Here is a 26,522-nt window from a genome sequence, read left to right on the forward strand (position 1 = left end):
CAGGTAATATAATACAGCCATTGGGCAGTTAAACACTTATACACATCCAAGTAGGAAGATACGACTCCAAAATGCAAACTCCCATCACTCGATATTTAAATGTCCTTCATAGAGAGATTCTGAAGCCAACATGCAAACTCACGCCATTTAATGTCGTTCACCTTATACAAAGCTATGACATACACAATCAGAATTTCAACTATGAAATATTCTATCATAAAGAAATGGCAGAAAGTTGTTCATTGAATATATCCTTTTCATCACCAGTTCCCTCTTTTCATCACTAATTCACAAAATAGTCCTGTTTATATTCTGCACTTTCCTTCAGAAGTTTGAGACAAAAATAGCCATAGTTTTCGAGTAAAAACTGAAAATTTACTCAAATTTTGTCTGTTGGCTTCAAAATTAGGGTTCATTTACTGAAATATTTAAGAGTTATAAAACTGGCGGTGAAAAGGACATATGATATGTACATATTATAAAACACTGGCAAGCATGTATAACATTATCTGTATTGGGAATCAAAGGGTCCATTTCTACAATTTGTCATAATTCCGTTCACTCCGATTTGGTAGCAATTGTTCAGCTGGTCAGGTTTTTATTTATTCCAACATAAGATTGCACACAACTCCCAATATGCAGTCAATCACAAGTGCTGTGTAATGATACACACTGTATGTTAGTTTGTGACCTGAATTATCATGGGTGTGTAATATTTTACTAGAAGACATTGAATGAAAAGCGATTTTGAAGCACTACATTTGGCGTTTCGCGCTGTGTTCGATATAGGTTTATAGAATCTATATTTCCACATGAACCAAAAATTGTATTTATTATATGCTGGATTATTAAAATATGCTCTTATTGACATAAATGTACATTTTCAGTTTATCAGTCATCAATTTACGATAAATCTTCTGTGACAAATGTCATGTTGTGTTTACCATACACAAGCAGATAACATAGTTAACAACGTTGGGTCAAAACAACAGCATTGAATGATCCAACTTGAAATCAGTCTAAACTATACCCTCTTACTAATAAAAATGCAATATGCTTCAAGTATTAACTTTTTCTTTTATAGGTTTAATATTAAATAGAGCATGAATGGTTTGTCAGATAATAAAAAATCTGGTTTGGTACATTTATCTATCATAGGTAATTCTAAACACACACATACAAACATACACAATTACGGTATAACAATTTCTGCAAACAAATTATCCCTCTATTGCTTCTTAAACACACACACTCACTCAAATGCAAATTATTTGTCACATTTCTAAACAGTGTTAATAATTATGTCAAGTGAATATAGAATATTACAAAGTTTCAGCAAATACAAAATGTTTTTTTTAAATGAAAAATTAAATACACACACATGTTCATCCATAAAACCTTCCACACAACTACCACAATCACACGAGTTATTTCCATCAACTACAAACAAACATAGAAAATACACAATAAGCAGGGAAGCAATCCCTGCTTGAAAGTCTTCCATGGTAATAACAGAAATGTCAATCCACAAAATCACCTGATACTACTTCAGGTGTAGAAAATCACAGACTGAGCTCATGAATGTTGATATAACCATTATTCTGCAAAACGGGAGTATGAAGCATGGAGAAAGGTGAGAAGTCTGAAGGCGAACACCAATGATATTGGAATACCGATTTTGCATATAGAAGAGCCAATCAGATATCATTTGCATACTCAGGAACATTTACATGTAACATGTCTATATTAACCTAAATATGGTGAGGTATATAATGTGGTTCAGTGATATCTGAGTACCATTGCATGCAGATTGCTGTCTCAGTGCTACAAACTAGGCACTGTGATAAATAAATCAAATATATCACCCGCAATTATACCCCAAAACTAGTAAGACTACTTACCTTCCAAGAATTTCCAGTAATTCCCCAACCCCATTGAAATGTTCTGTCTCATATATAAACCTAGAAAAAAAACAGTTAAGTAGCATGAAACAAAATTACATTTATCAGCTATCCATATTGTTCATATTAATGATGATGCTGGATAGTGTCTTTCGGACAAAAAAAATTGTCGCTAGTCAATCAAATGGCAAGGAAACGAGACCAATTGACATGCTTACATGTATGTACATCATCAAGTCCTGCCTTTGTAGCAAATATAAATACAAATCAAAGAATGTTTGACTACCATAGGGACGGACAGACGGCAGACAGACAGACAGACAGATCCCAAATACAATTCATCTTTGGATTATGTTGAGATGGGAATTAACAAGCATAATAAATATAACTGTTTATATCAAGCCAAAGAGGTATTCCATCAAAATAAATTAAATATGTCAACTTACTTAAATTATTACTATTAAAAACAATGACAGGAGATGTATGTGATTAAAGCAAAGAATTTAATCTAGAATTGACTGAGCTAATATTCCATGAAATTTATTTGATCACTACAGCGAAATTATAAACCTTGACAGACAACCATTTATTAAATTGAATCATCTGTAGGAAAGATCAAATATCATATTAAAATGAGTTATGCTTGTCAAAGTGTTCTAGATACTGCGTGATGGTTTATATTCTTAAAGCAATGCAGCATTGACTGGAGGATGGGGACTGTCAAACTGTGTTAAATCACTGCTGACGTAATGGCCACTTCCTCTTAGTCTCGCCGCATTTTATAAGAATCCAAAGGAAAAGAGTTCATCTGACAACTGAAACATATTTTTTAACAGGGATGATATTTTTCTGCCTGTAATATACCTGTTTTTTTTTTTTTTTTTTGGGTCTTGTTCATCTATCACGCTTGGAGAAAGACTAAAAGGGCATTGTACACCAAAGTGGAAACTAGCAAGTAATGAAACATTTACGAGAGGCTACTTCATTACCTGCACAAATGCCAGCTCCAATTTCCCATTTGTGGAGTTTAAAGCAGAAAACTGATCAGGGTGAGCTGATGAGGTTTTTTTTTTATTGTGCAGTTCATCGACTTCAACTGGTTCAAAATTTGTTTTCACCTGACAAAGAATATCGCCTGCTAGTAATTTCAATGCAGTCTCTAGAATACGTTGGCGATTGTTCTAAAGCCCCACAAAGCAATACTAATAACTCCAAATAATTTTTTTTATGAAATCATGTTCAGAATTTGCACATCAACAAACAGAATGGCTCACAGTGGTGATAGATCTTATTGTTGAAATGAAAGCCTAGATACTGTCCTGGTCTGATAAAACTGCAATCGCCCCAGGGAGTCATGAAGGTAGGACAAATAAATTCAAGCAGCCCAGCCACCACCTTGAGTATTAAAGTAACAATGAAAAAAAGCCAGAACTCTTGAAGACTTGCACGCTGTAAAAGCATTACCGGTAGTTGTGAAATTAAGTGAAAAGAGATTCAATGAGAAATAACCTGATTTAAAGCATAAAAGACATAGTTTACTGCCTCGAGACTAAACGCCGCTACTTGTGTTATATTTTGTACATCATTATTTTTTAAATCAATTGATCATCTTACTGAGTATTAAAGCCATGGCAAATCAAATCTCTGCTTCCCATCCAACATAAATTAGCCTTTTTTTTCAAATAGAAACTCAAGTGGGACATACACCATATGTAAACAATAATTTTTGTAATTCATTCTTCTCGCATGTAATGGTATTGACTACCCACAGCGTGGAATAACAAGTAATTGCAAACTACTGCGGTATCAGGTTTTCTTAAATGTAATGCAAGCCAATATTGAGTTCAGGACCATAAACGTTGCTAATAAAGGTGATTCTACAGTTAATTAACTGCACACAACCCAGTTTGGTTTGAACTGCAATCTAGTTATCATAATAATTATTTACTCTGTCATTAACTAGAATTGGATGTGACATGGTGGCTCAGTGGGAGAATTGCCATGGGCTATAATTAGGCATATTGTTATGTTGTAATTAATAACACAGTATTCCAAACAAAACTCAAGGTTTTATTTTACATGAAATCTGTACATTCTCATCTGTAGTTTCACCCATGAATCGGTAATATTGCTGTTTACAAGGAATCTGGATGGTTTAATTATACATTATAGGAATGTGACAATACTGTTTCAGCAACTATAATAACGAAAATATATTTTTCCCCGACGAAAAACAATTGATGATTTCCAAGAGTTTATTCCATTTCCATCATAAGAGATGGATATGATAGAAGGGAGGGTCCCTATACTTCCTGCTTAACTGTATGCATGAATGTTTACATGAAAAATAAAGCCCACTAATACTAAGCTGCTTCTGTAGATGTGAAACCATGGATATCAAATTTACTTTATATGTTTAATTTTTCAACAAAATGTGATAGTCAGTCCTGACGTCATACACGTTTATTTTAGACAGTTTTGTGCAAACAGGGTCAAATGTTTTTAAAAGGATGATGTTGCAATACAGTTAATTTGCACACATCAATGTAGCGCCATATTGAATTTTTACCACACTATATGCAAACTTTTAAACAGTATGAATCATGCCCTCACATGGTAGAATGGAATGTTTTAATTAAATCTGAAAATACAAGTTATTACCAATGACTTGTACAGTGAAAACTGAAAGACTACACAGAGCATGACTGAAATTATTAAAAGACCAATCCAGTCATATCCAACGAGATACAGGTGTAAATACAAGCACAGAGGTGAATCAAGCATAGGAAGCATGTATGTCACGGCGCAACCAAGTCCATGATTTTAACTTACACCTGAATTTGAAACTAAAAATGACACGTTGACTTTTCCAGGTTACAGTAACATCAAATATATTCCCAGTAAATGAAATTTACAAGAAGGAAACACAGTATCGGAAAATCATCAGCTATATAATAAATGTTCATAGTAACAGTAGAGTAGAGATTCAAAATATACCAATTACATTAACCTCAGACTAATAATAAATTATTCGTCTGAGCATTAACACTAAGCAATGTTATTAAAATATGAGACATACTGTCTCTCAAGACTTAAACTCACCTTAGAAAAATATTACTAATTTGTTTTCTGATGAAGGCCCTGAGCCCCAAGAATTTGCCATAGATTCGATGTAAGATGGTCTTTAAGAAGTCTCTCTCACGTGGGTCTTCACTATCGAACAGTTCCAACAGCTGAAAATAAGGATGGAAAATAACGTCTCAGTTTACATCGTACACAAATTATTATTTCTCAGAGATTAATAATTGGATGCTTTTATCTAAGCCAGTTTCATTCTGACACAAGCATATTGCCCCGAAAAAACACACAAATAAAATGGCAGTCAGTTGGTAAACTATGATAGAATGACTGCAAAAATCAACCTGAATCTTTAAAAACAATGAATTGCCTCCGTACCAAGTTTGGATAAACTTATTGACTGGATTCTCAGTTGTAAGGTAAAATGATAAAAATAAGCATTTTTTGACGTACAAATTGGTCAACAATGTGCCTAGTCGAGGGCTAAGAAAAATGACACCATTATTGTCAATATAAAATGGATATCCCATGTAGTCTAGAACACTGCAGATTAAGGCATGTGGTTATTTGAATATGCATCAATATTAACCAGATAACCAAAGCAAATCCAAAAAGATGTTGTAATCTAGTCCGCCTTGGTAAAGACAAAATATCACTGTCACAACTAGAAACACTCTCGTTCCTGCCTTGTGTAAAGCTTTGAAACACTAGTCAATTAAATATACAGTACAGCTAACTCATTAATTTTTAATGATTACTCAAACATGTTTAATAAATAAATCACATGTTTAATAAATAAATCACAAGTTTACTCGCCCAATGAAATACAAACACATACAAATATTGAGAGAAGCAAATTTATTGATTTTCACATAGCAATGATTTTCTTTTTATTACTCGGCAAATGGTCAGTAGCAATAGCAGAGGGGTTTGCAAAATTAGAGATAGTGACATGAAAGCAGCCATACAATACATTACGTTATATAATGTATACTTATAAGTATCTTATCTATCAATAATGATTGTAATCGTTAATGCTATAAATAACTGTTTTTGATAACAATTCCCGAGAGCATGTAGAGATTTATATAATGACGCATGATCAGAAAAGATGAGAATTTCAGAAGCCTGTGGAGGCTCCACAACAATCTCTGAAGTGTGTGTAATAAAGCGCATCGCAAATACTGACATTTGTTTGTACAGAGGCAGTGAGAGTTCTCAGTTTCTATGCAAGATGTTGTAAATCAGTTGCAATGCATAGCATTAAGTACATAAAAGATGGCGGCTCCTCTATGCAAACCCCACTGAGTACTGCCTACTTGTTTCATTTCACTCGCGCTTTGAGCTTGATGAAATTTTCAAGGACATTTGTTGGATGTTATGGCAACAGACAGCGTTTCAACGGTATCAATAATATGCAAAGCACAGCTGCCAGTGACATTCTCAGAGGCAAAACCGTAGTGTTGCAAATTTCTCAAGAAAGTAACATATCAAGTAAAAAAGGGCAGGATTAGGACTCACCTGTAGTACAAATCTCTGATCAATATACTTTTTTGCTATGCTAGGTTGGAAGTCGGGTGATTCCAAGAACCGAAGAAAAAATTCATATACAATCTGCAAAAAAAAAAAAGCATATTATTTTGAAGTGGTGGATGAGTACCGTAAATACTCCGAAATTTCGACCCCTCTAAAAATTCGGACGCCAAATTATTTGCTGGGTTTCGGTATTTTATTTACCTCCAAATTTTCGACTCCACTAGAAATTGCTGACTCATTCTTATTCGAAAATTTCGACCAGTTTTGGTTTTCCCCCGAACGAAAAAAAACAACAATGTGAGCGTCCAAACGGGACTTTCCCCGAAGGCATGAATCCGGGTTTCTGATTGACTGAGAGATTTTTATTTTATTGGTAACGAAACACACATCTTCTACATAGAAGCTAATGATCATGGTTGCAAAATCCGGTCATGCTGCGTTTCTGAATTGTTGATTATTACTCAGTAGTGATTATAATAATGTACACAAAATAAATTCGTTGAATTGTTATGAAATACAAATAAAAGTCAACTTAGTTTCATCGTAAGCGAATGATTCCGGTCTCGTATAAACGTTCGATGCTGTAGGATATCCGCCATGTTCTTTTAGGTCAAATAGGTCAGATCGCTAATTAACCAATCAAAAAGCTGGATGATGCCAACGTGTTCAAATTACCATAGCTTATTTAAATATGTTAATGCTATTGAACGCAATGCGGAAGAGATTGATGTTGTAGTACGATCTTTTGGCTTGGATTTTGATGCAAAAACGGCATGATTTTTTTTTAAATCAAAAAATTAGTTGTTTTCAAAAAATAAACTGGGCATTTGAAGAATAATTTAACATTGTTTACAGTGATAACAGCTCATTGTCGAAACGAAGTTTACCCGTTCACGCTAGTCACGATAAAAATCATACTCTTGAATAGACGTCAATGACTATGGTAAAACTTTAATTTTAGTCGTCAGGAATGATTGAAATGTCTGAAAAATGACGCCAAAATACACCTTAAAGGTCCCATTTTATTTTCTTAAATCCCATTTTATTTTTTAATCCAAGGGCGAATTTACGGCAGAATCTGGTCCCTCAAATAAGGGATACGTGAGCTTTGATTCTAACCGGATACATTGCACTGGGTCGGGGAGATAGTTTGCTAAACTTCCATGTATCTTTTGTCCAATGGGTACCTGTACTTCGAACATTCGCAAGTTTTCCTAGGTAGTGCGAGACAGCTTTGTCTTTTGACCTATACGTTTTGTGACCTCTTCTCCGCGTCTTGATGTTTTGTTTACCTTGTCATAATACTCACTGATTGATGACTTTGTTTTGATTTTGAGTTGTTTAGCCTACAACTCGGCCACGACCTTTGCTTATACCGTGAAACATGGGGAAGTTTACGCCAATTGACGGACATTACATTTTTTAAAAACTAACGAAGCACACTGTCTATCATCCCCATTTTTTTCATTTGCTGATTTCTATTCTGAAAAATTTGACCGCCCAAAAATGCACCTTAATTTTGACTCTAAAAACACGCCGCATTTCCAACACAAAATTATTTAAAACCGGTCGAAATTTTGGAGTTTTTACGGTAGTATGGATTTTTGTAGATCTATGAACATGTCAGTCAAATTCACATATCCAACACGATGAAAAGGTCATTTCAGAATGGAAGCTTTAGCTTAGTCTGTGGTACATACCTGAAAGCACTAGAATGCGATTAGTTTCATTTTACAAATTTTTTTGCACTTTTCATCCAATGATGTGTCGTGTTACAGACTGTCTTGGAGAATACACCAGGCAATTTTGTTTCCAAATAACATACATAAGTCTAGGGCAATTTTTCAAATATTTTACCTTCTCTCTCTCTCACAAGAATTATTTCAAAACAGGTCACGTGACTAACCTGTAAATGTGGCCATGAAGCTTCTAACGTAGGGTCATCTTCCTCAGGATCAAAGTCGGGGTTATCACTTGGGGGCAGTGTCCGAAAAATATTACAAGCAATCTATGGAGAAAAGGAAATAATATTGGACATGGTCTTAAGTCACAGTAAACATTAGTGATCGAAATTCCACAAATGTCATTAAAAGTCATTAGAAGATAAGATCCTAAAATTAACAAAACAAATGTTTGTCACATACATAGCTACATAAAAATAAACACACTTCCAACAACAGCTCTGCCATGATGTTCTCCTTATTGTAAGTTTGATCTGGAGGGAATACAATACAATAGAATATAAAGAATACTAAAATATCTAAACAGCTAAACATTCGCTGCTTTAAACTTTCACAATATGATACAACTTAAGGGCGTTCATGAATAATTTCAAGAACAGAAAATGAATAGTGCACTGCAACATAATTTCACAATTTTCACGAGTTTGTCTCTTGGAAAATGAAAGCTGTTTACAAAACTCGTAGGGTGATCTGCATGTGCGTCTCTTCAATGCATCTTTAAAAGCTATAAGCCCGAGACGAATTGCAATGCATGTACATATTTGTATGGAATGATTGAATACATGTAGTTAACTTTATTGTAACATGTAGAGACTGCTGATCTTGTGTATGTTGCCACACGTTGCCAAGAAGCAAAAGCTGACCCATCTACTACATCAGAATTCAATTGACAAGAATAGTAAAATACACCCAAATGCTGAATTATCCCCCATATGAAACAAGTACATAGCATAATTAAGTATTCACCACACACTGTCATACTGACCAAACATCCAACATCAGATATCCAGTTCCAGGATCTAGATATCAGTCAGCTGTATCAGATATACATGTATATTTAATACTATTTGCATCAAATATACAAGTATTAAGTTTTAAAATTGCAACTTTATTCATAATTTCCAACACAAATTTCATCAACCTGCCAAATATTAGTCTATATAAATATTCTATAAATATCCCACACTAACAATATAAGGTTATTCACCTCTTTGGCAGTTATTTTTATATTCCATATGTTTGTATTACAACATGTGTCTGCTAAGAGCATTCATTAGGCAATATGGATAACTAAGTGTTTTGGGTCATTTTTAAATTTTATCTGAAACTTCATCTTGATTAAAATCAAAATGTATGATTTATCCTGAAACAAGCAGCCTCTCGGCTGAGATAGCTCCGCTGTTAGCAATGCACATTTCAATTAAAGAACAGAAGATATCATTAGAAAATGAACAATATGCATAATAGTATCAATGCAATGGGACTTGCTGTTTTCAACAAGAATTCAAAAATATCATTTTTCACCATGAATAAATCTGAGAGAGGTCCACATGTAGTACCTATACATGTAATATCAAAGCAATTGGACTTGCGGTTTTTAACAAAAAGTCGAAAATATCACTTTTTACCAAAAATGACAAAAATATTCACCAAAATTAGAGAATTGAAGATATGATAATGAAATGAACAAATCTGAGAGAGGTCTACCCAAGGTACATATACACCAAGTATCAAAGCATTCAGGCTTGTAGTTTTCAAGAAGAAGTCGAAAAAGTAAAACATTGACACGGACGACGACGGACAATCACTCATATGATAAGCTCCGCTCGACAAAGTCGACAGCGGAGCTAATAAAACTGTTTTGGCCGTAAACGTACAGTATACATTTGATCAATGTAAAATGCAAATGAGCATGCACCCCGGATTTTTATCTACATGCAGGTGTTCTAAACACGCAAGCAATAGTACATTTTTATTATTGCATCTAAAATATTATTTTAACCAAAATAAAATATCAAAAAAATATACTAAAAAATATTTAAAGTTATCCCTACATTATATCTTTAAATTTATTTGTTTTTTGTTAAACCAAGACCAACATGGAAAACATTATTGGTTTCCCTTTCCCCAGTACATCACTGATTACTTGAAACATAATAATTTAATTTACCAATGCTGCAATCAATTGTGAAACCAATTGTAAATAAATTTGAATGGTTTATCGTAACATGCAAAACTAATTTGCAATTATGTACACAGCTCCACGGACCAAGAATTCAAATTGAAACACGCAAATTTAATTAATTACCTCTGACATCACAATACACCGTATAACAAATATGGTAATCATTTTTTGTTTTTTCTACCTTCTGCATTTATGAATCTAGTTTCCCAATCAAAATGTTATTAGAACCACTATGTGAATTCTACTGTCACCACCATATTGTCCCGAACACCAAAACAGTGCCAGCTAAGTTGCGCATGTTCAGAACAATATGGTGGTGACATTAAAGGACTATATAGAATGATATTCCCTAGGAATTTGACATTTAATGCATCACACCATTATAATAATACCAGTGTTCATATATCAAATTTTTGTCTGTCTGTTTTTGTAATTGTCGTAAGATGTTATATTGCATGTATTTCATTTTGTATCAAATTCTATTCTATTCAATATATATATCACCTTACATCACTGGTGCACATTATTAGGCGTATTTTCCTACCACCATCTATGCCCCATCCAACACCAACACCTACTCTACTCTACTCTACTCTACTCTGCTCTGCCCCTGTAATGTAGAGATGTACAATGTAAATCCACTTTCAAAACTAAATTGCGCATGTTTGAGTTTAAGAAGTAGCCGATCAAATTAGAGCTGGGCAGTTGGGTCAAGGTTATAACCACACAAGACTATTCAGGAACACCTATGACTGAACAAAGAAATGAACATCAAGAAAGACAGGTGTACACTAGATCAACAGCAAAGACAACGCACACCTATGTACCAGCCCCCAATTCTATTGTATTTTTTTACTTAACTGAAACAGTAGGACATACACATCCTATGTTAACACACCCTCCTTAACTACTGTAAAATACTTTATTTTCTCTGAAGGAGTGATAATTCTATACAAAATACCCAAAAAGTCTTTTCAGCGAAAATTTATCCTTGTAAAATTATTTCACAGCATTCAGATATACTACATAATATACTGCTGAAAACCAAGAGAAATTACAGTAATCCACCAATGTTCTAGGAATATAATTGCTTATTCTTTTTGGCATTTCACCCTGCTCTACCAGACATCCTAAATATGAATGAAACTAACATCTGAATAGCCCACACAAATTCTAAATATAATCCCCCAATTTCTATGTATATGCGCAAATAGTGGTTTGAAAAGAGTACACCTTGCAGAAACGTAGAAATGAATGGTGAAAAGGCTAAAAAGCAAAAGGGGTTTTGATGGCATGACCCAGTTTGACTTTTTTTTTTCTAATGGGTGGTGCACGTCATATGTATAATAATATAGATAAATAGTAATTGGTACCACTCCTTGCTAGCCCTGCTGTTAGGTTTCACAACAGTCTTATAGTGGACACATAGCAACCATACACACAAATGCATTATGCCACAGCAAGCCATGCCACTTAGTTATCAGGTCTGAACACAGATTTAATACTCAAAAACTAGGATAATCAAATAATAAATCAGAATGAAACAATCATAAATAAATTGAATTTATGAATACAATTATTCTAATATTAAAATGCAAAAGGCTGCAGAAAATTGGATATTTCTTCTTTCTTTCTTTTTTTACAAGGAAAGGTCACAATTATTTGTATAACTAGCAGTTTGTTTTAGGAAATATATAAAACCTGGACATGGTTTGTTGCCATGGAAACACTGCATTTTATTCATTGGTTTTACAAATTTCAATAATAAATCATAGATTTTAACCTACATTAACGAAAACAATTCTTTTCTATGGCAACAAATTACTATCTTCAGCAGACACTGAATTTGAGGCAATGAGATGAAAAAAAGGTATCATTCCTATTTTCCTCCATTAAATGCTCAACAAGAACAGGCTTATATTATAAAATTGAGACAAGCGAATAACGCAAGAAACATGATGCTACAGAATTGCCTTGAGATACGTTAAGAAGAGTGCAGATACAAAAAATATTCCAACTCGATAATTTCATTCCAAGTAATTGTTGGCTGAAGCCTTTTATTCATATTCAATTACTTGACAAGATTTTGTGAAAAGTGGTAGAAAATTTGGTTTTTACTCATCTTTTTCAAAATTTCTTGAAGCCACACATTTTAAATCTGCATTGTTAAAAAAAAAAAAGACAGTTTATAATCAGACCACAGTCATTAAAATTGATGAGACGTCTTCAAAAACCTCACGATGACTAATTTTTCCTTTTCCTTCCCAAACCTATTTACTATTACTACCACAGCTGCCAAACATTTTACCATGTTGTCAAATTCATACTAAAATTTACACAAATTTCACATACCACACCACAGGAAGATAAATCACACTTCTTGTAAATGTGGCGTCATTTCAAGCCAAGCGCCACTTATGTGGGCGAATCTAAGCAGATACTATTCATCACAAATGAACTAAAAATTTCTTAGTCATTAGTACATGCATGGCAAAGCAAATTGCATGTTTAACATTAAGAACAAATTGATTAAAATCTGCTTCACACTCTGTATTGATACTAAATTCCTCGTACCACATCATCAATGGAAATCGCGTTCAAATCTGGACCTGTGTAACAGACATCATTCACGAAATAATCGACATAATTTAGTACAGTGCTGGTTTACAAACACAACTGTCCAATATAATACACATTTTAGGTCATCCCCTCAGATGCCTGTAGATTAGCTTCTAGTGAGGATCGCAAAATGCAATGACTATTGACAAGCTGGTTGGATGCACGATCAGCTAAATCAATGCTTGGCAATCACCTTAAGCAGTGGCCCTAGGGATAAAACAGAACAAACCAAACATAAAACCTGATTATTCCATGCAAATTATCAACCTAATCTGACTTTCTTGCCAATTTGAAATGAAATCCAATCGGTCTTGGTCGAATAAAGGACATTAACACATTTAATACTTGCAACAAAATGGTCAGCAATTTGGATCACATTGTAAAAACATGGCCAACTCTGAATAAAAATTGATCAGAATACTTATGCAAAGCAGCTCATCCTTATTTATTAAATGTATAGTCTTTGATGTCAAATTTACTCTATGAATTGCACAACCCCATACAAATGGATGGATATACTCCTACATGTATACTACGTTCACACAACAGTGTTTTATTGGAGCCCTACGGCTTGAGCAAAAATAGCTGTGTATTCGGCGTTCGAGCCAAGCTCGGCTCCAATAACCCCTTGGGTTGAACTCCGAGAGGGTTGAGACCAACTATCGGAGCCCAAATCACGCCCTCAATCGTCTTCTTCAAGTAACCTCTCATTTCAATTATGGCAGAGACAACATCGTTCGTAATTTCACACAATTTCCGGCTTGACAAAGAGGTACGCGCCCTAATATCTATTTGGCAGAGTAAAGTAATGCTGCGATAGATTGATAGATCACCTGGAAACAGAAAAATGGCACACAAAATTTTGCGTTAAAAACTTGAAAAACTGATTGCCGTGAGACAGGACCGAGTCGACATGTGCCGAAGAAAACTTTATCTCAGTCCCATTAGAGAATCAGGACTGAAACTCGGAACGTTCAAAGATTTGCTACCTGAACTCAAGGAATGAACCAAAATAGTGAGTTTAAGAGATCATATACCAATTCATATAAGTATGAAATGGCGATGGAGGGAAGTGAAGCTAGATATGGTCGGATGCTGTAGTAATGAATGAAATGAATGCTGAACATTGTTTGGCGACGCATATTTATGTGCTGCAACAACCAGTTTGTTCTTGTAATGCTACATCGAGATGAGAAAATAACTGTTCTTGGAATCCTTCTTTGCTGTTCATGTGCACAATGACTCATAATAAATACCATAACAGCAAATGGATATGATTTCAATAAAGTAATTATTATCATATGCATATCGTCTGCCATGTCACATATCAGATTGACGAATGAGAACTAGATTTCAGCACAGGCAGATTTTGTCCCAGGTGGGTCCCGACTAACGTGAATGCAACATGAACGTGGTTATGGTAATAGCAGCCAATTTTCAGAGATATGTTAAAAGGCATTTGTGCATTTACTTACAAATGCAAGTTTTGTTGTTGTTATAACAACATACTAGTTATGGCGACAAGCAATATTTGTTTACCGTATTTGAATGAACAGCATATGGTGCGTAGTGTGCCTGATGTAAAAACCAACTAGAGAACAGAACAGTAGAGTGTACAGTTCTGACAACAGTGCCACTTTGAAGTACTGATTTATAACAAGCAATAAATATTACGCTGCTTTTCGGCCTACTCGTAAATTACTGATTACCATTACTGTATAAAAATATTTCCCTTCAACCTGGGTACCAAGATTAGAATATTTGTAACATAGGCATAAGGGAAGAGTAGGAAATCAAACGGGCGGTGCACCGCGGTCATTACCGCGGTGGTGGTGGGTGCTCGCCGGTCGACCGCATTTTATGCAAATTTATGCATAGATTCCATGACCCCGGTTTACCGCGGTCGTGTGCGGTGGGCTCGCACAGCAATTCACACTTATTGTCAAGACCATTAATGAACACAAAGAACTGGGAAATTAAAAGGATCACAAAGTTCTAATGAAAAATTAAACCAATTTGGCTGAGCCAAAAGCTAGGAAACTAGTCTATAATAGTTCACATTATTTTATTTGCCTGAGCTTTGGAATAAAATCACAAAACGATCCAGAAAGACGTAGAGATCAACATAATATAAAATAAGATTGCATTATTTTGTGAATATATATCATGCATGGTCTCAGAAAATGTTTAGAAAGATTAATGTTTCGCGTATACCAAATATAATCACGAATAAGTATAAATTCAAAGTGTTTTAATACATTGGTGAGGGGTCGCATTTACGTGAACAAGAACATGCACTAAGAAGAAAAAGCAAGCCAAAGTCAAAATGGGGTGTATCATGGACTTGGTACAACATGCGTTGCGACAATTGAGTGATCGTCGACATCATTTTGGGGCACAATTGAACTTCAAGTACGTTGCGAAACTAGCTACGCGGCGATGCTGACATCAAGTGTGTGTTGACTGAAGTTTGACCCCCAAGTCACGCGCTGAACTGGCGCGTTACCTTAGCAACCCTTTTCTTTCTTGGTCCGCGCTTCGATCTCGTAAATTTTTTCTCATATCCGACGGTACTGTAATAACACAACTTGTATACAACTCTGTATTGGCTTTGAATATTTCAACATCGTTTACTTAGTGTGCTGCTTTTCTAATAATGCAAATATGTTTACAGTATTGGACGGGCTCTAAATATTTCAACTTTGCAATGTATTACTTTTATAATAATTACGCAAACTAAGTTATTTTTATTATTGTTGGGACACTAACCCGGGCTATTGGGTCTGTGAATATTTCAATATTACCGACTTGATAATGCGTTGCATTCGTAATTATTACACAAATATAAACATGGGCGCATTCACTAGTAAATCATTGAAAAAGATAGTCAGGTCCCGGAGTCAGGTGTCTAACGAAAAGTCGAGAAAATATTTTAAATACTTGTGACTCATCGGTGAATTATTTTATTCGAAATAAAGTGAATATGTAATATTAACCATACAATAACATACAATATCATGCGTAATGTTAATTTTTTCTATAATAAACTCGCAGCGCACTTCGATCGCATTATTCACATACATTTCGACTGAACTCTAATAACCACGTGTTTGAATTACGTGCGGCAATGGGCAATGACCTCAATGAGTTCACGCACTGACATTTAAATTCGGGCCACCCAGTTTGACGCAAAACGATATAGTTACTTAACATTTGTTCAAAAAATCGGTAAACTCTCGCGAAGAGTTAACTGAAAGGCAACGTCGTTTTTGACCAAAAAAAAAACACGTCAATACAAGATTATGTGTGCAAGGTTAGATTTATAGAACGTACATGACCGCTTAACTCTGTTTTTTTAATAATCATGTCGCACGTGAAACACAGGAGACATTTTAGTTCGTCCATTTCTTGTTTACCGATCTTGAACTTTTTGTCTGGAATGCGATACAGGCAAAGAATAAACATTAATGATACCCACCGTTGTCAAATCAACAAGAGGCTCGAATCAGGAAGGCTCGGCTATTTAGAACTTCGTAAATAACATTCTTTTCATGTGGTAGACTTTATTCAAGTGTAACAAACGTAAGTGAAATGTATGGACGAGTCATAATACTCGTACCTTTGAAAGATACGACTTTTACTCTTGGAATTGGTGATAAATACATGCATAAAATACAACACGCAACAACAATTCGTATACAGCATTGGACTTATGGATTTTTATATTAATAAAATACGTGGGCCGATAATATTACTATATGCTTAGTATTTCCATGCCAGCGATGCTCGTAACCTGCTCGATTTAAAAACAGCTATTTGAAACAAAGACTCATGGAATCACAAAGGAAACTGTTAAGTACGTATTTCACACCTTTCCTACGACCGCGGTTGCAACCGGTATCGGTGGCCACTGCGGTAGAGACCCCTAATTATAAGCAGTCCGCGGCTCTCCCCGGTGTACCGCGGAGAGCCGCGGTGATTACCGCGGTGAACCGCCCGTTTGATTTCCTACTCTTCCCTAAAGCAGACAAAGTGGCACAACACACACACTGAAGAAATGAAATGAAAACTAAACATCTTGCATTTGACATGGTGAATCTGATAAAGCCAGATACAGTGAAATATTAGTTACAATTACAACTGATTACAATTGAAAGATTAGTTTCAACACAAGAAACCCATTACAGTTTATCATGCCAACTATGCATTGTTACTGACAATCACAGACTGATTTACGCCTTGATGGCGATCACAGAGCCAAAAATAGTAGGGAATCAGATTGTTTTTGATGAGGGAAAAAAAGATCACTGATTGATTTCACCACGTGGAAAAGCAATTGAAACTCAGTGCATAAACAAAGAATGATACACGGTAATAAAAGAGACAACAGGACTGAAAAGCACAAATATACAGACATTTTTACTGCATTTTGAATAATTTCAATAGCGCCAGTCATGCAACATACGTTTAAATTTCGAGTCAATAATGTATTTAACATACGTTGTACATGTCGCATGGGACCCACACCTGACATGACTGTGATAATTTAATTTACGATAAATGCTAATTAGCTAAGTAATATGCAAACAAACAATACATAATTAAAAGCATACATGACACTCTTTCGACCCGCAAGACAGCTTAGCTTTATCAACACCAACTCTCATAGAGCTGACAGAAATACCTGTCAAATCAATCAGTATGCAAATAAGTGGGTCAGAGTTGTGATAATAGTCTTCAGCAGACAAAAATGTACAAGTACTGTTTTGATCAATGCAAGACCGGTAGATCAAATCTAACAACGACATGGTCACCATGGCAACGAGTTTAATAACCATTTGCCACCTCAACGACCACTCACAGTTCACGCATCATAAACTTTTCCCCTGGCATGTTTTTTGTCCATTTTTTTTTCTCCTTCTTCTAAATCTTGTTAGGCTGGCTGATTACTCTGCAAAGTGCATCACATAATTCATGCAACTATTACATTATAATGACGCAACCGTGTAGTAGGAGATTAGATACCACGATGTATTTATCTATAATTGCCCCGCTGACTAATGCAATACTTGCCAACCCATGGAAAGTGCATAGCTACGTCAAAATGACGTTGTTTAGTGATTTATTACGACAGTAGATACGAAAAATAGAACAATCAGTAGTTGACTGCATTAAAAATGTCAAAATATTCGTGATTATCGCTCAATCAATAAATGTTGCCAGACATCAATATCATAGAAACTTAATAATGTAAACAAAATCAATTTTGATACAAATGGTAAGTTTTTATTTTCACCGAGTGCTCTGCCTCAGCATTTTACAGATATGTAGATCCATTATTCCACTTCATTGCTAGAAATAGACAAGTTTATCTCAGAGTCAGCTGGTACAAAGAGTTAAGGGTATAAATAATGTACAAATATCCTGAGTGGCTATACTAACAGAATCGTACAGTTGACAACTGCTCTATTCTTTGCTTTCTGAAAAACCTGACTCTAATGAGCAACAGACATGATTTTTATATTTAAATATAATTTAAACAGCAACTATATTGAATTGAAATATGCTTATTCAAGAGTGTATGCTTTGATACTGAAGCAGTAAAAATATTTTCAAATGCTCAAAATGGTAGGTTCATTGGATAGCAGCTTTCTTGGTTGACTGTTGGTAACACAGACACACAGGTACTTGTCTATCCTATGCATCTTCTCATCAATTGAGTTTATTTTAAATATTGCATCTGTAGAACAAGGGCGTTCGGGCCATGCAGCTTTACATCAGTAAAGTTTTTTTCAAAAGTCATATCAACAGAGAAAGTGTCTAGGCAATGCAGCTTTTCATCTGGCCTGCCATAATGTATATGCAGCGCTATCATTAGTAATATCACACACTAAATGTAAACTAAATGTATTGAGTAAATTAGAATGACTAAAAAAATACCAGGGTGAAGACTTATAGTGATTAGCAACTGCACCTTGAACAAGAGAGAATTAGCATGTCATGGAAAATCTCTTAAAGATGCAGGAATCAGATAGAATGAGTCTCATGACACAATCCATGAATAAAGTTCTCATAACCTTCTAAAAGTAATAAAAAATAACTAAAAATAAGATATCATTAAATGCTGCACATTATAGCTAACAGTTGCAGACAAATCTGTGCCCGAGAGAAAAAATTTACAATCTGCATTCAAGTATGTATTTTTATGTAGCAATTAAATAACAGTTGCAGTATAATATGTAGAAACAGAATTATGCATGGCAATAGTAAGACTGATCTGGATAAACCTTAAAGTTACTGAAACCCAAGACGATGAATTTAATGGTTTCATATAAAAAAAACGTCTAAAAGATGTTAGTGCTGGACACAGAGCAGCTGTTTTCATGCGCCGCAAAACCCATGCGAGAGGTAGTTTTTTCTCTCGCAGTGTTTCATTTGGGAGACAGTCGATAAGATTGATGATTTCATGACATTCCGGGACAGTAGTTACGTACTTGGTGACTCTCCGTCCCCATTCATTATCGGTGTAAAAATAGATCTTTAGAGGGAGAAATTATTCTAAATTTAGTCCATCGCAGGTTGACAAGAATTATTACTGTGAATCAACCCCCAAGGTGCATCCAAAGAGGCTTATGCATTACTTTAGGGTTGTCCTCTGTGTTCAGTTTTGATAGCCGTATATATACGGTTAAATGGAAGCAGAGGTCTGGCTTGCCAGAACAAATGTCTGTAAACTTCAAATAAAACAAGGCATACATGGCACAGTCTCCATTAGTCATCAAATCTAAGTTATATAGTTTTGTTTAAAGTAATATAGTACGAGTACGTGTCCATATTGAGAGATATTGCTCTGGAACATCATTAATTAAAACAAAATGGCCACCGGTCGGGCATTTTTAATCAGATCGTCAATATACATTGTGTATATATATATCAAATTTAAACATCAGTCGAGCATGTCAGAGATATGGCTCTAGAACTGCATTTATTAAAGCAAAATGGCCACCAGTCAGTCATTTTGAATCTGATCTGAAAAACTAGCAGCCTGTCAACAGATATAGCTCCGCTGTTATTATTTACAGAGCAATCAGGTTGGAGGTTTTCAACAAGAAGTTGAAAATATTCACTAAAATTAGAGGTTTGAAGATATCGTCATGAAATTACCAAATCTGACAGAGATTCACCCAAGGTACTACAAATAAAGTTACAAAGCAATCAGATTAGCAGTTTTCAAGAAGAAGGTGAAAATAACGTTTTTGACCAAAAATTATTGAAGATATTGTCACAAAATCAACAAATCTGACAGAGGTCCACCTGATGTACCTACATATACAATATCAAAGCAATCAGACAAGCAGTTTTCAAGGAAGAGTCTAAATTATAATTTTTCACCAAAAATTACAAAAATATTCATCAAAATTAGAGAAATGAAGATATCATCACGAAATGAACAAATCTGAGAGAGGTCCGCCCAAGGTATCTACATACCAAGTATCAAACCATATGGGCTAGCAATTTGCAAGAAGAAGTCGAATATAGAATTTTTGACCAAAAATGACAAAAATATTTGCTATAAATAAGACAATTGAACATATCCACACGAAATGAACAAATCTGAGAGAGAATCACCCGAGATAACTTCCTAGAAAGTTTCACAGCTATACAGTTTGTGGTTTTTAAGAAGAAGTAGAAAATGTAAAGTTGGCGATGACGACGGCCACCGAAGGACAATCAGTAATACTATAAGCTCCAATGTATGTACTAAGTTTCAACAAAATGCATCTGTAAACAGCTGAGAAAAACTTAATTTTGATGATTTTTCAGTACAAAAATAACCAGCATTCGGCCATCTTGAATCAGATTGGGAAGCAAACTGATGTGCATATGTATAATATTATGTGAAGTTTGAATGTAATTAATCCAGGCATGTCTAAGATATACATGTAGGTCCAGGGGGACGCATAGGCGCACAGAGGTCAATCCACAAGTCCCTGTTTTCGGATTGCGAACAAGGACTCATAAAGCTGGGTATTAATATATTCCCTGATGTTCTTCAAATTTTGATTTTGTTCATTTCAAGGTAAGAAATGGATAGTTGAAATTGACTGTTTCATCGGGACAACTCTAGTTCTTTTATACTTTGCCGATAAAAAATAAATATACATGTATATTTATACACACACATACATATAATAAAAAATATACATTATTTTGCTTTTCAACCCTCAAATCACTGAACATGATTCCTATGAATTAAGGTCAATGTTTGCCTGTCTTGGCTGATTGTGTTGAATGACAGACGTTGGTACCGATGCTGTCCTAAACTCAGTATGGAGAAAAGGCGATAGACATTTTGTACAAATTATTACCAGTACATGGCCGATAAGCATTTTAAACAATCAACAATTATTATCGAAAGACAGGATTACATATACAAATACATGAAAAGGTATAATGTTTTTTTAATTTTAGGCTTGGAAATATTTTTTTTCACTCACTCACTCGGTCCATGCATGGAGCTCTTTATTTAACCGATCGAAAAGCAGAAGCGAGGAGGAGGTTGGGTGAAATAAATACTGTATCACACTTGCTACTACTCAGGTTGTTCAGTTTTGCCACCCCGTATATATACTTTCAAAATGATCATTACTGTTGGATAGGTATACATGTATACAATAGTGATATGGCTCATGTTCATTAGTGACATCATTAACCAACGCCCCCTAGCAGCCGACACTATGCCAGGTTAACAAGTCATTGTAAATGACAGTCTGCATCAATAATTTAAGTTCCTAGAATTTTTCTAGTTCTTTGTTTTATCGCCTGTCAATTTATTCGGTCTCTCAGTAACTATGTCATCTTCTGGGGACTGGATGAAATAGCTGTTCACCAAAAAAAAAGGAGCGCTCAAGATAAATAGAGGGGTGCTATGAAATGAAGAGGGGCATGAACAAATTATAGAGGGGAAATGCGCCCTGCTTAAACCCCTCATGGAAAACACTGAAGAGCCGGTGACTGAAGCCTATCCAAAGTACCTACATATCGTATACCAAAGCAATTGGGTTAACCGTTTTGATGGCGACATCAGGCAGTCAACCCTGCTTCACATAGATGACAGTGGCGCTAATAACTCGTAAAACCATCACTTAATAATATACCTAGGCACTAAAGGACAGACCAAATCACACCAGATTGTCTATTCCTCAGCAGTAGCTCTGCTCAATGGTAGCAAAGATTTGAAAACTGACTATATTTTACAATCAACTAGACAAAAATCAGTGATAGTAAATTCCATACAAAACACCCAAATTGTTTTTTTACAAATCAGCATTTTTTTTTTTTCCCCCCTAGATCTTAAAAATCACAAGTTGTTTTCTATATGTTCTATTGTAAACACAAGATAAAAATAGTCAACAAGAAGGCTGAACATTTTCCCTCTTGTATGAAGATACAGGTAAAGAAAAAAACAGAGCAGAATAATCCCAAATATTTCTGGAGGCAATACATAACATTTACTTATACATGAAGCATTCATCTACAGTGATTACCATGTGACCTCGACAACCTTAGACATTATAAAAGGTCAGAGGCCAACTTTCATTACACTGATCTAATGTTTGCCATTTTACATCTACAGAACAGAAAAGCAAATCTTACCTATATAATATTAATTCTCCGATTACAAGAAGAGTTTATTTTTTTTATCGTTGACTCCCAGCTTCCTTTATTTAATTCAATCTATAAGTCTAATTATTTATAAATCCATCAAAAAACGAAGTTAATATTTGTTAGAACTCAAATATATAAAGTAGCTATCATTAAATATGCAAGTCCATCTTGTCTTGAATATATTATAAATGCTTAATTACTTACCGACTTATTTCTTTTCAAATGAATTACCGAAGATGATGGTTATTAGCCATGTTTTGACATTTGAGAAACTAGACATGCGTAAGTAACATTATGTATTTATTATTATATATGTACATCTTAAAGTTCCAAGCTGATTAGACATGAGAAACCTATGTAACAGGCAATTTTTATGATATATCTTTTTACCTGAGCATATAAATTCTGCATGCGAGACTGAAATTAAACTTACCTGAGGTTTACATTGTTATTCATAAATAATAAATGTTTTTAAAAAAATAAATCAGAGAAGCTATCTTAACCACAAACAATTTAACACAAATAAGTTGTTTTTTTTTCAATTTTTTTTTATAATCTTCCGTGTAGATTTAAAAAAAAAAAATTATGTGCTAATTTGTTTTTGTTACATCTATCGACAACCGAAGTATGTAATCCTCAACCTCTTACTCGGATGAACCTGCTTACCTAATGTAAAGCAGAATAGATCGAACATTATTAAAATTGACTACCTCTTCTAGATACATCGTTAAAATAAAAGCCCATACAAGAGAAAAATAGAATGGTGATAAGACAGCAGCAACAGGATTGAAAATATTGTAACGAGACATCAATGAAAACATTCTATACACCTGCAGGGTACATTCCAAAGAAGAAGAAAAATCAATCAAAGCCAATACAAGGTAAAAAGCTGGAATCCTTGATGGACGTCACACACATTGATCTTCAGTATATAACATTACAACGACTGTTATTCATGGGAGCTATTTCCATTAAAACTAGGTTATGAGAGCATTAACACCGTCAACACCAGATGCAGAAACATATGAATGTACTGGTCCATAGATTGAATAAATAAGCTGGTAGTCTTGCAGTGTAATTCTTTGTTGAATTACCATGAAGTCCATATACTAGTAGTAAATCAGGAAAACTATTTAAATCCTTCAAATCTTGTTAAAGTTGGTCACATAAAGAAATCTATTGAAGTCAATGTGTAAGTAGAGCAAAAAACCATGTTTTGTTGGGGTTATTGGAGTGCAAATACATAGGCAGACTGCTTTGGCTGAGGTCAACTGGTACACAGAAACTAGCAGTGGTAGTAGTAACAGTCAGGGTTGCTAATGAACTACAACTAAGGGACCAAGGGTTGAATATGCATCTGGTGGTATGAATCAGTGTTGGATATGGATCTGGTGGTATGAATCAGTGTTGGATATGGATCTGGTGGTATGAATCAGGGTTGAATAGGGACCTAGTGGTATGAATCAGGGTTGAATATGGATCTGGTGGTATGAATCAATGTTGGATATGAATCTGGTGGTTGAATCAGGGTTGAATATGGATCTGGTGGTTGAATCAGGGTTGGATATGCATCTGGTAGTTGAATCAGGGTTGAATATGGATCTGATGGTATGAATCGGGTTGGATATGGATCTGGTGGTATGAATCAGGGTTGGATATGCATCTGGTGGTATGAATCAGGATTGAATATGGACCTGGTGGTAAGAATCAGGGTTGAATATGGACCTGGTGCTAAGAATCAGGGTTGAATATGGACCTGGTGGTATGAAACAGGGTTGAATATGGATCTCTTAGTTGAATCAGGGTTGAATATGAATCTGGTGGTTGAATCAGGGTTGAATATGGATCTGGTGGTTGAATCAGGGTTGAATATGGATCTGGTGGTATAAATCAGAGTTGCACATCAGGGTTAGTCTTGGATTTGGTGATTAAATCAGGATATGGACCTAGTGGTAAGAATCAGGGTTGAATATGAATCTGGTGGTTGAATCAGGGTTGGATATGGATCTGGTGGTAGAAATCAGGGTTGGATATGGATCTGGTGGTATGAATCAGTGTTGGATTAGGATCTGATTACATACCCTATTAACCCTTTGCGCCTCAATGCGGCCATATACGGCTGCTTATTTCTGACCAAAGATAACCCAATTCGGCCGTAAAAGGCCATCCGTTAATGCACTGTCAAAATCCCAATGTGGCCGTAAACGACCGATATTTCATAGATTGAAACGGAAGTTGATTCTGATCTGATCTTTGCATGAAAAAATAAATTGTTGATGAAAATAATTAGAAATTCAGGTACGTTCAGACTGAAAGTTATATACGAATTGTCCTTGTACTTTTCTTTTACAACGGGTTTTTCGGATGGTGTCTGTGAAGAGCTGTGAAAATTTGCATAAATAAACAAACACAGCGGCATGTTTGGTGAAAGTTCATTTATTCTACCGCAGTTCTTATCCAAAATAAACACATAATACATATAAAATTTATATTTATCTGAACTGAAAACATTATTTAAATAAATTACCTATATAAAATGTTTTTCCTTGTCGACAAGTTTTTAATGTCGAAAAATCAGACTATGTCATCGCGATCAGTCTTGCGTGCTAGCAGAGGTCAACACGTGAAAATTGCCGTAGTCGCTGGTTCCGTTTTTTAGATAATATATACAACTTTTTACCAAAAATGACAAAAATATTCACCAAAATTAGAGAATTAAAGATATCATTACAAAATGAACAAATCTGAGAGAGGTCCACATGTGGTACCTATATGTGTAATATCAAAGCAATTGGACTTGTGGTTTTCAACAAGAAGTTGTAAATATCACTTTTTACCAAAAATTACAAAAATATTCATCAAAATTAAAGAATTGAAGATATCATCATGAAATGGACAAATCTGAATTAGAACCACATGTAGTACCTATACATGTAATAAAAAAGCAATTGGACTTACGGTTTTCAACAAGAAGTCGAAAATATCACTTTTTACCAAAAATAACAAAAATATTCACTAAAATTAGAGAATTGAAGATATCAAGAAATGAACAAATCTAAGAGAAGTTTACCCAAGGTACATATACACCAAGTATCGAAGCATTCAGGCTTGTAGTTTTCAAGAAGAAGTCTAAAAAGTAAAACATTGACACGGACGACGACGGACAATCACTCATATAAGCTCCGCTCGACAAAGTCGACAGCGGAGCTAAAAATTTGAACATAGTTAGTCAAAGCATGTCAGAGATATGGCTCTAGAAGCCCATTCATTAAAACAAAATGGCCACTAGTCGGCCATTCTGAATCCATTCTAAAAAATAAAATAATGTGCAACAGGAACCCATAATATCTAATGTATGTACCAAGTTTGAACAAAAATCCTTCCACAAATGCCAGAAATTAGCACAAAAATGGCCACCATTCGGCCATTTTTAATAGGATGACATGAAGTATAATGAATATTTAACATTTGAACATAATCAGTCACAGCAAGTCAGAGATTAGGCACTAGAACCACATTCATTGAAAAAAATGGCCACCAGTCAGCCATTTTGAATCCGATCTGAAAAACAAAATAATATGCATCAAGGTCCAATAATGTCCAACGTATATACCAAGTTTGAACAAAATCCATCTGTAAACAGCCGGAAAAATGCTTGATTTTGATAATTTTTAGAACAAAAATGGTCGCCATTCGGCCATCTTGAATCAGATCGTGAAACAAATTGATGTGTATATGTATAATATCATTTATGATGTATGTGTGAAGTTTGATTGTGATCGGCCCCGGCAT

General features: G+C 34.8%; 1 protein-coding gene across 2 annotated transcripts in view; it reads right to left on the bottom strand.

Annotated features, from left to right (window-relative positions):
- LOC100367657 (serine/threonine-protein phosphatase 2A 56 kDa regulatory subunit epsilon isoform-like) overlaps positions 1–26,522 on the bottom strand; it is a 62,598-nt gene that overhangs the window by 11,038 nt on the left and 25,038 nt on the right. For both annotated transcript variants that reach the window (XM_085492612.1, XM_085492613.1), the window contains exons 3-6: positions 8,422–8,523; positions 6,501–6,593; positions 5,004–5,134; positions 1,902–1,961 (exon numbers count right to left, since the gene is read on the bottom strand). In XM_085492612.1, the coding sequence (XP_085348738.1) occupies positions 1,902–1,961; positions 5,004–5,134; positions 6,501–6,593; positions 8,422–8,523 (386 nt within the window). The remainder of the gene's footprint in view (positions 1–1,901; positions 1,962–5,003; positions 5,135–6,500; positions 6,594–8,421; positions 8,524–26,522) is intronic.

This window comes from Saccoglossus kowalevskii, chromosome 2 (genome assembly GCF_978046115.1).
Source record: "Saccoglossus kowalevskii chromosome 2, keSacKowa6.1, whole genome shotgun sequence".
NCBI classification, from domain to species: Eukaryota; Metazoa; Hemichordata; class Enteropneusta; family Harrimaniidae; genus Saccoglossus; species Saccoglossus kowalevskii.